The 17,359-nt window shown below is 40.2% G+C and overlaps 1 protein-coding gene across 1 annotated transcript in view; it reads left to right on the forward strand.

Annotated features, from left to right (window-relative positions):
* The window catches only part of STK32C (serine/threonine kinase 32C), a 278,955-nt gene that overhangs the window by 223,355 nt on the left and 38,241 nt on the right, over positions 1–17,359 (forward strand). Inside the window, exon 3 of the mRNA XM_060768666.2 lies at positions 15,822–15,973. Coding sequence (XP_060624649.2) covers positions 15,822–15,973 — 152 coding nt within the window. The remainder of the gene's footprint in view (positions 1–15,821; positions 15,974–17,359) is intronic.

Here is a 17,359-nt window from a genome sequence, read left to right on the forward strand (position 1 = left end):
TATGGACTTTTCATAAGTCTGAATTTCACCTACCAATAATGCTTTTTATATTTCTATAATTCCTTCTTAACCATTAATCTTTTCACCAGATAACAAACAGGAAATTTCCAACAGTAAATTGAAAGTTACTTGAGAAGGCCAAGAGCTCGACACACTGTTACCATCCTAAATATCTCAGAGTCACCTTAGATTGAACACTAACATTTAGGAAATGCCATATGATGAACACCAAGCACAAACTAGCTGCACGCAATAACATCCTGCAGAAACTTTCTGGCAGCTTATGGGATACAGACCCAAAAAAATACGAACATCAGCCTTGGCCTTGTCTTACTCAACTGCCGAGTATGCCTGCCCTGTTTGCACAAGTCTGCCCACACAATGCAGGTGAATATAGCACTGAATGAAACTTTCAGAATAATCACAGGATGCCTCAAATCTACACCTGTTGATAGACTCTATAAGCTAGCTGGCATGCCCCCCCCCCCCCCCCCTGATGTGGGATGGGAAGTTGCTACTAACTGTGAGAGAAATAAGGTAGAACATTGTGAAAGCCATCCTCTGCATGGCTATCAGCCTCCTCCCAGTAGGCTCAAATCAAGGAAAAGCTTTATGAGAACCACCATCCCTCTTAATGTTCCCCCAGCAACAGCAAGAGTATCCTTCTGCGCAGCTAAATCAGGAAATGCCAAATGGATGGCCATCCATGAGGGTCTGTCTCCAGGGGCAAACAAAAATGGGCAACTTGAAAGTCTCTGAACAGATTCAGAAGTAGAGTGGGAAGATCAAAAGACAAAATGGCACTATTTAGAAGAAGCAAATAACTCAGCATCAGTATGCTTGCCCACAATGCCCTGCCTCATGCACAGAGGAAGAATTGTTTAAGGCTACAGACAATGTGGTTACTGTTGCTCATTATTGGTCTAAAATTATTTAGCCGCTTGTGCTCCCTCTATTTTATCAGTTTTAAACTTATTTTATGCAATGCTTTTGACACAAAATAAATAAATAAACAAGATAACAACAATTCTGTGCAATCTTCACCCTGAAAAACATCTACATAGACTACGGTTGCTTAGCAAAAAATGGGAAAGACATCAAATGGTGGACGAGAATAAGTATAGTGTAAATGTTTGTCCAGGATGATGATTAGGAGCATGAACGTTGTTTTTTTTTTTTTGGGGGGGGGGGGGATTGGGAAATTGCTGTTTTAGGTTTAATTCTATCTGATGGAGGTCATCAATTGATTCTCTCGTACTTTCCCTCCTTTATGCTTCTTGCATTTCTGTATTGTTTTATGACTGATTTTGATATGATCAGTTTCACTTCCTAATTATGCCAAGTTATGTCACTAAGTAATTTTATTGATGGTGGTTGGGCTAAAAAATAGGGACTCCTACTGCTTCTAATCTGCTTTCTAAATACAAGGCAGCAAGCTACATATGTTGTTCTGCCAAGATCCTATTCAGTGACACCTGCTGGTGTAGTTGCAGAGGACGTCATAGAATAAAAAGGAAGAGGTATATGGATGGTATGGCTGAATTAGTATCCATAGTCATTTTTGAAATGGTAGAGCCTGGACACCCCAGGGCCCTTCCACACAGCCCTATATCCCAGAATATCAAGGCAGAAAACTTCACATTATCTGAGTGTGGACTCAGATAACCCAGTTCAAAGCAGATATTGTGGGATTTTCTGCTTTGATATTCTGGAATATAGGGCTGCTTGGAAGGGCCCTAGGACATTAGGGCCCCTTCCACACAGCTGAATAAAATCCCACAATATCTGCTTTGAACGGGGGGTGGTTCCAGATAGGCCATTATCCCAGGAGCATCCGTGTTTAAAAAATGTGGATGTTCCCAGGGGCCCATCTACACACATCCCAGAAAGTGCGTACTTTCTGAGGTGGGTGTCCAGATGTTCTCCTGGAACTTCTCAGGAGAACATCCGGACACACTAAACACCTCTCCCCAAAAGACTCCAAAAAGCCCTTTTTAAAAAAGTATTTACCCAGCCTCCATTGGAGAGATGCCTCAGCTCTCCTGGTGCATAGAAATGACACGTCAGGAGAAAGGGGGGAGCGATTCCCCTCCCCCTTCTCCTGGCACATCATTTCTACGCACCTGGAGAGATCCGGCTTCTCTCCAATGGAGGCCAGGTAAGTACTTTTCTTTGTAATAGGGCTTTTCAGGGTCTTTTGAGGAGAGGGTTGGTATTCCCACAGTTTTCCAGGATAATTTAGCTGGGGAAACCATTGAATACTGTCTGGACTGCAGTTCAGATACCGGAAGTAGTGGGTTTATCCTGCACCTATCAAGAAGTTATGGAATAAACCCACTATCAAATTAATTCACCACAAACTAGGGTTTTCCTAGTTTATGGTGGATTAATTTGGGTTTGTCCAGGACGTCATCTGGACAGCTCCCCTTTTATGGCAGGATTTCCTCAATAAACAGGCTTTCTGGATGCACCATGCGTTATCTGAATCCACACTAAGATAACGTGGGATTTTCTGCCTTGATATTCTGGGATATAGGGCTGTGTGGAAGGGCCCTAGGGCTCCTTCCACACTGCCATATAATCCATATTATCAAAGCAGATAATCCACATTATGTGCTTTGAACTGGATTATATGCGTCTACACTGCCATATAATGCAGTTCAAAGCAAATAATCTGGATTTTATATGGCAGTGTAGGAGGTGCCTAAGGGTCACCATAAATTGGAAACAACTTGAAGACAAACAACAATAACAACTACTGACTCATAATTAGCAGATGAATTGTCAAGGAAAAGGTTCCCAGCAATTTTTCATGTGCTTAATGTAACTTCCAATATTCTCAAGAAGGAGCACTTTACAATACTTTGATATATAGCCTTGTTGCTCCAGTGTTGGCTTTAGATAATGAAAAAAATAAAATATGATGAGCAATATCTTTTATTTGATCAAACCCTGCTGGTTTAGGAACACACAATATTTTGAGCCACAGAAAGCTCTTCATCACGTAGAAAGACACTATAGGATTTTTTTTTTAGTGCTCATGTTTTGAAAGTATAATTGGGGAAGACATTCTGTTCTTTTTCCCCCTAGTAATAGCAATTTTTATCCTGCTTCTTTCGAGTCATTTATGATCCAATGTTTTACATTCTGCATATTGCTTCTGTAGCCGACAATGAAGCCCAAATAATAATGAGATCATTTCACTAACAATAGCCTTATTATCATGCCAGCTGCTACTATTTTATGGGTTTTCTCCCTCCTCTCTAAATGTGCCTTTTAATGGTCTTTTTCATTCCAAAGTGTGTGTTTTTAATGAAATGTTATTTGAAATGCAGTAATTCAACTGCTTAAATTTGAAAACGTGGTTATAGGTAATAGGAATGGGATGTCTGGAGGACTATAGAGATAATGTGTATACCTCCATACATTTTCACAGCAATCTGTAGATCATTTACTCACCCCCCCTCCCCTTCCACACAGCTGAATAAAATCCCACATTGGGTATTTTTTGGACTGTATGGCCATGGCATTGTTTCGTCTTCCAGGAGCATGGTTTACATTGCCTTTTAGCTGCAAGGGATAGCATTCCTTTGCATTTCCCCAAGGTTGCTACAGACCTAGCAGCACCCTGAAAGTTAAACAGTATCAGAGGCTGGAAAGCCAGCCTGCAGGCCCTCTGCAGTTATTGGTTTAGAAAGTATCTCTTTGGGTTTGGAGTCTGTCCTTTTTCCTGGGGTTGAGATCTCCATTTTGGAATCTCCCCTGCCTTCTTCAGTGGAGAAAAAAAAGCCTTAGATGTGCTGTTGGTCAGGCAGGTAGCTCTGAATAAACCGTTGTGAGTACAATTGAGTAATTGAGTTATTAAGAAAGGCAATTGAGATAAAGAGAAGCTTAGTGAGATACTATAGTTATTGAGGAAAGTTATTGAGAAATAGAGAGAAATAGTTATTGAATACTATTGAGCATTGCTTCATCTTCAAAGCTAACCTTGAGCTTAGATAGGGGAAGACCTGTTCTTTCTAACCATAGCAGCTCAGGGTTAGGGTGAAAGATCCCAGGATTTTTTCTACCATTTGGAGAAAAGTTACCTCAGCAATTGAAGGAAAAGGAAAGAAAGAACATCTCTATGGTTTCCCAAATTGACTGTTTGTGTTGTAACTTTATCAAGCTGTACCAAGTCTGCCAAGGACTTTGGAGATAAATATTTTGTTGATATTCATATCTTGACTGGCATCAGTTGCTGAAAGTATTGAGTTATTGCTTCAAAGAAAGACCTCCAGCAGTTCACCCAGATAAAGAGAGAAGCACATCTTAGTTTTAATTTTACAGTGTCTGGGTGTGACGGCACAGGCATTCTCTCCTGATGTTTCACCTGCATCTATGGCAAGCATCCTCAGAGGTTGTGAGGTCTGTTGGAATTAGGCAAATTGGGTTTGTCCTACATTTTCTGCTTTGAACTGGAATACATGTCAGTGCAGACTCAGATAACCCAATTCAAAGCAGATATTGTGGGATTTTCTGCCTTGATATTCTGGGTTATATGGCTGTGGGGAAAGGCCCTTAGTATAGCCTTCTTGAACCATCTCTTACAGAGCAGAGGTCTTTTAAAGAGCAATGAACATAGTTGGGAGAAAACTTCCATGAGCTGTTAGTATCTTTTTAAAAAACTGATTTCTGAAGTGCCTTAATTACTCATTCTACCCTCAAATGAGGTTAATAAAATAAATGGGGGAAAATATAGAATCTGGTGAGTCAGTTCATGATAAAAATAAAAGAGTAGTAAAAACTGGCTGGAGTCCCTCAATGTGATTACAAGTGGGAGGTAGCTTTTACCCTGAATAAAGTAATTTCCAAGCTCTTTATGCCTCTAACTTAATAAAAGAGAAGACAGATGTGCACAAATCATTTGGCGGAGGCTGAACCTAAAGGGAACTTGGCATTCTATTAAATCTAAATTGTACACAGGATCTTAAACAAACACACAAGCTTATCCATGCCTGTGCGGCCTTAATTCTGCCAACGTTACGCTGAATTTTTCTAATAATGATATTCATTACTTGAAGGATTTTTCTGTGCAAAAAAAGGAGATTAGATGTTGGCAAAGTAAAAAAAAAAAGGACAGTAACTGTTTGCTGTTTTCTGTGCATAAGTGATGACTTGCAGGAAATGGCTTTGAGATGTGGTGAAAGCATGTCTCTCTGTACCACTTGCAGAACAACAAAAGAGAGGCCTATTGCTCCATGCCATGCTTGAAGAATATAATAGAATAGAACAGTGGTTCTCAACCTTCCTTATGCCGTGACCCCTTAATACAGTACCTCATGTGGTGGTGACCCCCAACCATAACATTGTTTTTGTTGCTACTTCATAACAGTCATTTTACTACTGTTATAAATCCTAATGTAAATATCAGATATGCAAGTTGTATTTTCATTCACTGGACCAAACTGGGCACAAACACCCAATGCACCTACATGTAAATGCTAGTGGGGTTGGGGGAGGATTGATTTTGTAATTTGGGAGTTGTGGTTGCTGGGATTTATAGTTCACTTATAATCAAAGAGCATTCTGGACTCCACCAGCGATGGATTTGAACCTAATTTGCCACACAGAACTCCCATGACCAACGGAAAATACTGGAAAGGTTTCGTGGGTATTGACCTTGACTTTGGGAGTTGTAGTTCACCTATATCCAGAGAGCACTGTGGACTCACGCAATGGTGGATCTGGACCAAACTTGGCACAAATACTCAATATGTGCAAATGTGAACACTGGTGGAGCCTGGGGAAAATAGACCTTGACTTTTGGGAGTTGTAGTTGCTAGGATTAATAATTCATTACAATCAAAGAACATTCTGAACTCCACCAATGATAGAATTGGCTCAAACTTCCCACATGGAATCCCCATGACCATCAGAAAATACTGTGTTTTCTGATGGTCTTTGGCGACCCCTCTGACATCCCTTCATGACCCCCTCAGGGGTCCCGACCCCCAGGTTGAGAAACACTGGAATAGAATAACTTTATTGTCATTGTAAATTGTACAACAAAATGAAATTCTTTTCCCAATGCACATCACAAAATAACACACCCCTCCAAGATTTAACCAAGCTTTCCTCCTGGTATAAGAGAAAACAAATTATTTCTCCATATATTCCAATATGCTGAAATGCTGTGGTAGATTTATTCTGCAGTGAAAAAACAAAAACCCTATTTTCTGCACAGAAAGTACATTTCCTGTGCAGAAAACAAACAAATCCCTACATGATTTTTTTTTCTCCACAGAATTCCTTCACAATATGTTGGGATTTTCAAAGATCAGCAGAAAATGTTGCAAATTTCTTGCTAATCTGATGGGCTGCTATTCAGGAAATCACCTTTTTTGACCAAGAAATAAATATTTATTTGATTGCTAAATGCTACTTACATTAGAAATGTTAAGGAAGGTCAGACAAAAGGAAGAATCTATATGGTAGATGCTCTGTTAGATGTGAGGTGAAAAGAATCTTTATATTGAAACAGTGTTTCAGGCTTTACTATTGTGATTCAGGACCAGTGATTTGTGGCTAAATTATTCCCTGACTGGCAGCAAACTTGTACAGTCTCGTATTAAAGGAAAGTATCCTAGGGTGCATCTACACTATAGAGATAATGCAGTCTAACACCACTTTTGACCTCATCAGACAGGATTGTTTGGTATAAGTCTGTTTGGCATAAGTCTGCCCATGCAAAGCAGGTGAATATAGCATTGAATGAAACATGCAGAATAACCACAGGATGTCTTAAACCTACACCTGTTGATAAACTCTACAAGTTAGCTGGCATTGCCCCCCCCCCCCACAAGAAGTTGCTGCTAAATGTGAGAGAAATAAGCTTGAACACTGTGAAAGCCATCCACTACATGGCTACCAGCCTCCTCCCAGTAGACTCAAATCAAGGAAAAGCTTTATGAGAACTACCTCTCCTCTTGGCATCCCCACAACAACAGCAAGGGTATCCATCTGGGCAGGTAAACCAGGAAATCCCAGCTGGATGGCCCGACATGAGGGTCTTCCTCCAGGGACAAACCAAAAATGGGCAACACGGAAGTCCCTGAACATACTCAGATGTGGAGTGGGCAGATCAAAAGACAGTCTGGCAAAATGGCACTATCTAAAAGAATCCCACACCTTGTGTGACTGTGGAGCAGAACAGACAACTCCGCATCTGTATGCTTGTCCACTATGCCCTGCCTCATATACAGAGGAAGAATTGTTGGAGGCTACAGACAGTGCCATTGCTGTTGCCCGTTTTTGGTCAAAAGATATTTAACCACCTGCGCTCCTTCTATTTTTATCAGTTTTGTGCAATGCTTTTGATACGAAATAAATAAATCAGATGGGGTAGTGTTTGGTGGCAAACACCAATTCACCTCTTTTGCTACAGAGCCTGCCAGAGTTACTTTCAGTGGGGCTCTGTCACAAAAAGGAAGGTGAATCGGCATATGCCACCATGGTGACAACATGTAAGGCTCCCCATGTTACATTGCAATCAATGGGGGAAGCCGAGCGGCAGATGCTTCTCCCCATGGGATGAGGTGGGGGGAGGGAAAGCTGGGTGATAAGGGGTGTGGGGTGATGGGTTCCCCCCGCCGGGCATTGCCAGATTCACCACAATGTGTGGCAATTTCAGAGGCCAGTATGATAAGGTTCTTTACCTGCCATACTTCAAAAAGATTCTTTTGCCCTAACTGATTGCTCAACCCTCTAAGCAGAACTTTGGTTCTGTTTCCTGCTATTCAAAAGTAGCAAAGGAAATATTTTAATGTGGTGCAATGTAGAAGTTTAATGAATAGCACTTCCTTGGACTATCCCTACACCCATGGCATCACATCACCAAAGAGGGCAGCAGAAACAGGCTAATCAGAGGAAGAACGGCCCTCTGAAGCATCACATTTGAGGGGTCATAAATCTTGATGGCATCTTCATGTGGAAAAAGTTTCATATATTTTCTTAAAGTCCTTTGTTCTTGTATTTTGAAAACCTAAATAACAGACTCATAGAGTTGGAAGAGACCACAAGGGCCATCCAGTCCATCACCCTGCCATGCAGGAATATACTATCAAGGTGGTTCTGACAAATGGGTATCTAGCCTCTGTTTAAAAACCTCAACAGAAGGAGACTTCACGGTACTCAGAGGTAGCAAGTTGCACTGAAAACTTGTGATGAAGATAATAGCATTAGCTCTTCACTCATATCAGTATGTATTTTTGAAGAAATGCGCCCTGTGTTGCAAGTTTTCATTCTCTTATTCTCAAAAATCATTCTTGAAAGAGAAAAAATAATACCAAAAACATTAAGTATGCTAAGATTTCAAGAGCTGCTTATCCATGCTTCACAATGAGAGATACAAAAAAGCAATTGCTGAACTAGAATTAACTGGTGTTATCTATGAAGAGGTGAATATAAATATCTATTGTGTTGTGTTATCATGGAAACCATCACTCTTTTATCAGGAAAGGTGTTTTGTTTAGAAGAGTTTACAGCATGGAGAGATGAAACATAAAAGACATGCCATGGGCATTAGATGTAAGATAAACCTATTGTAAAGTATGCACCTAGTAGTGTGCATATTTTACAATGATTTTACAATCAGAATCATTATTTTTGAAAGACAAAAGGGCATAAGAGAGATAGGGAATGTGTGTATCAAGAAGAAAGAGAGTGACAAATACTGGGAGAAAGAGGAGAAAATAATGCCAGTGTAATCACCAAGGCCAAATATACAAAGAACTTAAAACATTTGCATACCATTAGGCAAAATGAGACTCAGGCAGAGCTAATTTATTAACCCAACAAATACTACAAATAATTATAAAATCATTTATTTTTTACTTTTATCTATCAATGTTTCACAATACTTAAAAATAATATTTTAATAATATTTTAATGTAATGAACTAATCAACTGTTAATTTAATAACTTTGCATGATATTTGCAACTCCAGTGGCAAATATCAAGACTGTCAAATGTCTAAAGGGAAAATGTGAGTTCAGATCCTCACTTGGGACCTCATTGCATTCGCAGCCAGATTTGCCACATCTCCTGTCTTCCCCCTTATCTCATCCCATGGGAGGAAGTGTCTGCTGCCTGGCTTCCCCCCATTGTTGCCAATGCAATAATAATAATAATAATAATAATAATAATAATAATAATAATATATTCCGCTGTATCTCCCCAAAGGGACTCAGGGCAGATCTCAGGGACTCAATGCAACATGGAAAGCCTTCTGTGTTGCTGTGGCAGTGGCAAACAATGCTCCCTTTTTTACCATGGAGCCCCACCAGAAGTGGTTTGAAATTGTGGGATGGGAGCTGGCGGGCTCCGTGGTGCAAGTGAAGTAGAGCCATCATATGCCTCCAAATCTAGCTCATCTGATGAGGTCATTGAGCATGAAGCATTCCTTGAGCAATTCACTGTCCCCTGGTCTTGCACAGAGATGTGACAAGGATTTAGGGGAGGGGGAAATAGAACACTTTATAGAACAATGATCTTCTTGGAGGAAAGGCAGGATGTGTTAATTCATGTATGAAATGAGAAATGGGGAACCAGAAAGTGTGAAGGCCATATGTGAGTTGAAGAGGCTCCTGTTTGCTGCCTTCTCCTCCAAAATGAGATAGCCTAAATTTCTTCCACCATAATGCTCACTTGCCTCATCAATATTCATGAATTCTCCTCCTCCAATGGAAGACATTGGACAGATAGGACTTCTCTGAGCTCTGATGGCATCATGGTTAGTCTGGCTAACATAGTCTCTAATGTTGCATGGTAGAATGGTGGGTCTCTGATAACTTCAAAGTAAAAACTGAAGCAGAAATGAGGTGAAAGGGGTATTGAATGAAAGATGAGCAAGAGAAGCAAAATGAGAGAAGATTCCCATGGTCCCCCTCCATGATCCATTGGCTTTTGAGGTTTCCTGTGGTCCATTGGCTTTGGAGTTGTTCTATTAGAGAAATACTAGCTGCAGGAAACTGGTGTCATTCCAGTATGTTTCCTCACCAAGTGATGAAGAGAAAATGTTAGCCCTTCATTTCTTCATGTTCAGTTCAATCACTTTTTACATGTGGAGGGTAACAATTTGAAAATGAGAGCCTCTACTCTCAATGAAGGTTGTCCACAAGAAACAGAACCCTAACATTGGCAAGTTCAGCCTTTCAGGCTGCTTTCTTCCATGCATCGAACTTGATGAAAATGGCAATAGAAGGAGCAGAACAAGTAGGCTGCCACCCTTATGTGTTGAGCAAACAAACACACATCAATCATAACTTATTATCTTCAAAATATCACAGAGACGCTTATTGTGAATCAGAAAAACCAGCCATTCTATTCTCTCTGATAACAATTCTCCAGAACAGGGGTGAACAACACACCCAACCCTGTATCTTTTTTAGTGCAGTTGCAACTCTTGACACAGCCTAATTCAGTGGCACAAGGAAGTTACCTTTGTCATCACCACCACATTTTACTCTAATTCAAAGCACATAGAGAACACATGCATGATTTTAAAACAGAGTCATGCTGTTTCTTCTGACTCTGGACAGGTTCACAGGACATGAAATTGGCCTAACACAGTGTTTCTCAACCTGGGGGTCGGGACCTCTGAGGAGGTTCATGAGGGGGTGTCAAAGGGGTCGCCAAAGACCATCAAAAAATATAGTATTTTCTGTTGGTCATTGGGATTCTGTGTGAGAAGTTTGACCCAATTCTATTGTTGGTCAAGTTCAGAATGTTCTTTGATTGGAGGTGAACTATAAATCTCAACAAATACAACTCCCAAACGTGAAGGTCTATTTTCCCCAGACTCCACCAGTGTTCACATTTGGGCATATTGAGTATTTGTGCCAAGTTTGGTCCAGATCCATCATTGCATGAATCCACAGCACTCCTCTGGATATAGGTGAACTATAATTCCCAAACTCAAGGTCAATGCTCACCAAACTCTTCCAGTGTTTTCTCTTGGTCATGGGAGTTCTGTGTGCCAAGTTCGGTTTAAATCCAGTGCTGGTGGAGTTCAGAATGCTCTTTGATTATAAGGGAACTATAAATTCTAGCAACTACAATTTCCAAATTACAAAATCAATCCTCCCCCCAACCCCACTAGCATTCACATTTGGGCATATTGGGTATTTGTGCTCAGTGAATGAAAATCCATCCTGCATATCGGATATTTACAGTAGTAAAATGACAGGTATCAAGTAGCAACGAAAACAATATTATGGTTGGGGGTCACCACAACATATGGAATTGCATTAAGGGGTCACGGCATTAGCAAGGTTGAAAACCACTGGCCTAACAGATTTGCCCACCCATGTTCCTGTCTCCAAAGAAGGGATTTTCCCAAGTCTAACTGGAGATTTCATGGATTAAAACCCATTGTAAAACAGTACTTGTTGCTAGCACACCCACACCCTATTTAATACATACAAAACAAAAATAATAATTCAGACGTTTTCATTTGTGCCCTCGTAATTGGTACAAATTTTCCCCAATCCAGTTCATTAGAACTCTCCATTATATTTACTCTTTCCATTTCTAATGCAGTTACAGTGATTTCTTATTATGTGCTGTTAGCAATCTGATGTTCATTAATAATGAGCGGTCAAGCCCCTTCACTGCCCTGCCCGTTCATGTCTTGTTCTCTTTGTTTACATCCAATGGCATATGAGGAACTGTTTTCTAACTGTTTGTCTGGTGTTACCTTTAGGTCATGTTCAGCCTGCTGCTTTTGATGTGGAACGTGTATGAATGGACTGTCAGATTAATTTCTCAGATGCATGCTCTGCTTCATAGACTCAAGCACATCTGCTAATTAAAAGAAGAGGGATGTAATTGTGGCTGGTGTAGAATTTTTCTGGACTCATTTTCAAATGGTTACCTTTTAATTAAGTGTTTGAAAGAAGGCTATGAAGACATAAAATACAGCCAAAAGTTAATACATTGGTTAGGAAATATAATAAGTGGAAATATATTTTTTCCCATCCTGCTCAACTCAAAATTTTTGTAAAGAACCAGATTAACATTCCAATGCCAACAACTGCTATCTTGGGTTCAATACAGTGCAGATAATGATATCTCAAGGGCATTGCATCTGGACTCTGGTTGTCCAGACACTAATGGAATTAATTGGTTATTAGAACTGAAGACTCAAAGGTTATTAAGAAAGGCAGTGTATATCTGGAGTTTGACCTAAAATATTATTTTAAAAACCTGCTGGCTCACTTCTTTCTGGATCCGTGCATGTATTCTGAAGAAATAATGTGTTTTCCTTGAGCTTTTATTTTTCTGATAAGAGGAATCTTCATTCAGTGAGGGGAGTCACAGTATGGACTCAGTATTCCAGGCTGAATCTGCCCAAAACAGAACAGAATAGTACCACTACTTATTTATTTATTACTAGCCGCCCTCTGCCACGCGTTGCTGTGGCCCACATAGGGGTTCTGTGTGGGAGGTGTAGCTTGATTCTATCGTTGGTGGGGTTCAGAATGCTCTGTGATTGTAGGTGAACTATAAATCCCGGCAACTACAACTCCCAAATGTCAAAATGCTATTTTCCCCCAAACTCCACCAGTATTCACATTTGGGCATATTGAGTATTTGTGTAGAGTTTGGTCCAGATCCATCATTGTTTGAGTCCACGGTGATCTCTGGATGTAGGTGAACTACAACTCCAAAACCAAAGGACACTGCCCACCAAACCCTTCCAGTCTTTTCTATTGGTTATGGGAGAACTGTGTGCCAAGTTTGGTTCAATTGCATCGTTGGTGGAGTTCAGAATGTTCTTTGATTATTAGGTGAACTATAAATCCCAGCAACTACAACTCCCAAGTGACAAAATCATATTTTTTTGAGTGATGGTCACTCCTTGTGTTGTGAGACATTTTGTTGCCAAATTTGGTGTGATTTCGTTCATTGGTTCTTTTGTTTTTAAGGAACTCATTATGCACAGAGCATTTTTATATATATAGATTTATTTTATTTATTTAGAGGTTTTATATACTGGTCTTCTCAACCTCAGAAGAGGGACTCAGGCCGGTTTACAACATATATTCATATACAGTAATATAAAACAGTACAGTGCATCATCATTAGACATTAAAACATAAAATACAGTAAAATACATCATCACATTACACAAGCCAAGTCATCAAATGCAGTCACAATTCCTCGCCATCCTTCCGTATGGACAAGAGTTATTGACTCAATCATCAAATGCCATATTCCAAAGCCAGGTTTTTATTAGCTTTCTAAAAGTCAGGAGGGAGGGAGCAGATCTCATCTCTAGTGGGAGGGAATGCCAAAGCCGAGGGGCCACCACCGAGAAGGCCCTGTCCCTCGTCCCCACCAGACATGATTGCGAGGGTGGTGGGACCGAGAGCAGGGCCCCTCCAGAAGATCTTATTAACCTTGATGGTTCATAGGGGAGAATCCGTTCGGACAGGTAAATTGGGCTGGAGTCGTTCCTTGATCTGTACATTATGCCTTTATTGATGCAGTCTAGTATTGTTATCTTTGCCTGCTACATCACATGTTTCACCAGTCTTTAACTTTTAGCTTACTAAGAATACTTCATCTTAGTGTACTGCCTCCAATCCAGTTGCCCTGCACCCTATACACAGCTAAGGTATTCCTGAAAGACGTCAGTCCAACCTCTTTTTAAAGACAGGAGAGTCCAACATCCTCCAAGGCATTATACTCAATTGTTGTCTTTGGATGTGCAGAAAACATATCCGATTGCATCTCCCCCTCTGAACCATCGCAGAGATTAAGATCATCCGGGGAGGCCCTGTTCTCCATCCCGCCATTGTCACAGGCACAATTTGTAGGGAGGAGAGACAGGGCCTTCTCAGTGATTGTGCCCCGGCTATGGAACTCCCTTCCCGGTGAGATCAGATCTGCCCCCTCCCTCCTGTCCTTCAGAAGGATGGTAAAAACTTGGCCGTGGAACCAAGCTTTTGGTACAGGGCAATAAAGCACAATAAGAAAGATTACCAGGCCAATTAGATTTGACGCAGATGACCAATGCAGTTTTAAATAGTGTATTTTAATATTGAGATAAATGTTTTTAATGTTTATGTATGCGTATATGAATTCTTGTTCCGGCATTGAATGTTTGCCATATATATGCTGTGCTCTGCCCTGAGTCCCCTTCAGGGTGAGAAGGGCAGAATAAAAATGTTTTAAATACATAAATAAATCATGTTATCTCCATCTTCTGTATGACAGCCTTTCAAGTATTTCTGCTTTGTTGAAAAGTGGCTTCAGTCATCAATATTTAATAGTTAAAAAATCATCTTAGATTAATCATATTTCTCAGACACCCAAAAGGAAATCTGTTGAAAATCTTCCAGTATGGACAAAATGGAATATTACGGGTAGAAAAGGAACCTGTTGTGCTTCTCACTGTGACGCTATAACAAGCCAACTGTTAATGTTGTCTTTACTAAAAATAAACACATTTCCTTGAGGATTATATTTCCTAGGATTATGCTTTCTTTCATCTCATTCTATAATCAACTAACCCATCCTTTCCCTTATTTTAAAAACTGAAATAAAGTCTTCTACTTTCTCTTTGTTTAACAAGTACAAACAAAATAGAAGCTACACAAGGACATCCATAGCTTATCTGATTGGCTGCAAGTGCTGAGAAAAGAGAAAACCTCCAGGAAATGCTGATGCTTTCATTTCTTCACTGTGCTCTATAGATTTGTACCAGTAGAGTGTGCTTACATCAGAGTCTCCTAACAATGTAAATCTATAGAATGTGCCAGGACAGTGACACTTCCTAGAGGTTCTTCCAGCACTTTAAGACCTTCAAATCAGTTAGAGATAACCTCATGGGTGCTGTCTTCTTGTTTATGTTTATACTTCCTGATTTCAAGGTTATGATGCTAGGAGAGCCTAATGGACTTTGGAATATAATGGGCATCACAGTGATGACATTGGCAATCCCAATGACTTTTACCTTTGGGATAAAATGATACAATTAAATGCGGGCTCTAAGTTTATTCATCCTTTTGTCATGAAACAAACCTGAGTGCATTCTCCAACCCACCCACATTTAGTGTGTGTGGTTCTTTTAAAACTTCAGTGTTATACTTTCTATATGATTTTATACTTTTAAAAATTTAATGATGTTTTAATTGCGCTTATAGATTAATTGTATCATCAGGTATTGAACTTGTTTTATTTAGGCCTTCAAAAGTAATCTTAGTACCCAAACCAAGAGAAGTCTGCCATATAACTAAAATAAATATACATGCATGCTTAGCACTTCTCTTAGGTTCTCTGAAGACTTGCAATTCATCACTCTGCTCAGAGAGGAGGATTAAAACTTTTTATATAAGAGTTTAGATGCAGTATTTACACTGACCTGTGGATAAGTCAACCCAGGCAACCCTTCTTTACTGTCTCTACTCTGGCACAGCTTCTCTCCTTTTTAAATGTCTGGGTGCGAAAATGGTGGAATTGAAGCAGTGTTGACATTTTCCCTCCTTCATGAAATGACCTTTAGGTTATCCACAAGTAATATCAAAATCTATCATTTTCCCCCAAAACCTGCCTTATACAAGAGTATATACGGTATTTGGAACCCTGCCTTTACTGAGTGGAGGTTTTGTTAGTCCCTGTTTCTTCCATCTGATTCATGATGGGCAGCTTGAACTGAGATGCATGGAAAGTTTGGGAGCAACCATGAAAATGGACTCCATACCTGAATGACACTATAAGAAGGCCATACAAGACTGACACAATCTATATTTTCTTCTTCTTCTCCTTCCTCAAAGGTGTGCATTGTACAAAAGAGAGACACAGAGAAAATGTATGCCATGAAGTACATGAATAAGCAGCAGTGCATCGAAAGAGACGAGGTTCGGAATGTGTTCAGAGAACTGGAGATCCTGCAGGAGATAGAGCACGTCTTCTTGGTGAATCTCTGGTGAATCTCTTTTTCACTCTCCTATCATTCAAGGGATGTGGCGAGCAACAGACAAACTCAATTTCTGTGTTTCTAAAGCCACAGTCCAACTAGAACTATATCATTATTGCTCCATGACATGAAATGTTATAATGCTCAGGTACACATCTGCTCCTTGTAGTTACTATGAGAAATGCCATAGGAGCTCCAGCGAAAACTAATTACCATGTAAAGAAGATGACAGTGTAAATCTCAGTGTATTGCTCTGAGATTACATTTAATTGCTTTATCATGTTTTAACTGGTGTTTTCATTTTCTACACCACTTATGTATTCTGGGATATGTTTTATACATATACAAGTATTTACTCAGAGATAAATCCCCCGTGAATGTCAGTAAGGCTTGCTGGCAATTAAGTTAGTATAGGTATGTTCTAGCAGGCTGGCAGAGTCTCTGACTTGTAGTTCAACCCCCTGTCCCCCTTGACAACTCTGGGAAAGGACAATATGGTGTACTGGATAGATTTCTAGGCTGACATAATCTAGCCATGAAGTTTATTGAAGGACTTCAGGTCAGCAGTTGTGACTGGGAGCAGTTCAATAGGTCCTTGAATCCACTGTATGTTATAGTTCAGTGGTTCTCAACCTGTGGATCCCCAGGTGTTTTGGCATACAACTCCCAGAAATCCCATCTAGTTAGGATTTCTGGGAGTTGAAGGCAAAACATCTGGGGACCCATAGGTTGAGAATCACAACTTTAGTTGAAACTCTGGAGGAGCTATCCAATGTGCTGATCATGTTTGGGGAGTAGGGCAGTGGTTCTCAACCTGTGGGTCCCCAGGTGTTTTGGCCTACACTCCCAGAAATCCCAGCCAGTTTACAGCTGTTAGGATTTCTGGGAGTTGAAGGCCAAAAACATCTGGGGACCCCAGGTTGAGAACCACTGGAGTAGGGTGTAGCATCTTGAATTGCTCCTTTAAAACTTGAGCAAAAACCTTCCTATCAACAAGGAAACCAGCAGCAATTACTAAGTTATGAGGAGAACTTAGAAGAGAGAGGTCGAACCCTTTGCTCAATTTATTCATTGGACAAGGTTATGTTATTTTGCATTGTCTATTTTATTTTGTTGTATTATGTATTTTGTTGTGTTTAATTTTCTATTGTTTTGTATATTATTTTGTTGTATTATTTTTTGGGCTCGGCCTCATCACCCATTGGGGAGATGGTGGCGGGATATAAATAAATATTATTATTATTATTATTATTATAATATTATTATTACAGTGGCAGTGAACGCCCCGAACGCAGAACTGCCATCATCGCAAGGGAGCTGGGACGCTTCAACATCGACATAGCAGCCCTTCAGGAGACCCGGAGAGCAGGAGAGGGACAGCTGAAAGAAGAAAAA

Source organism: Anolis sagrei, chromosome 3 (genome assembly GCF_037176765.1).
Source record: "Anolis sagrei isolate rAnoSag1 chromosome 3, rAnoSag1.mat, whole genome shotgun sequence".
Taxonomy (NCBI): Eukaryota; Metazoa; Chordata; class Lepidosauria; order Squamata; family Dactyloidae; genus Anolis; species Anolis sagrei.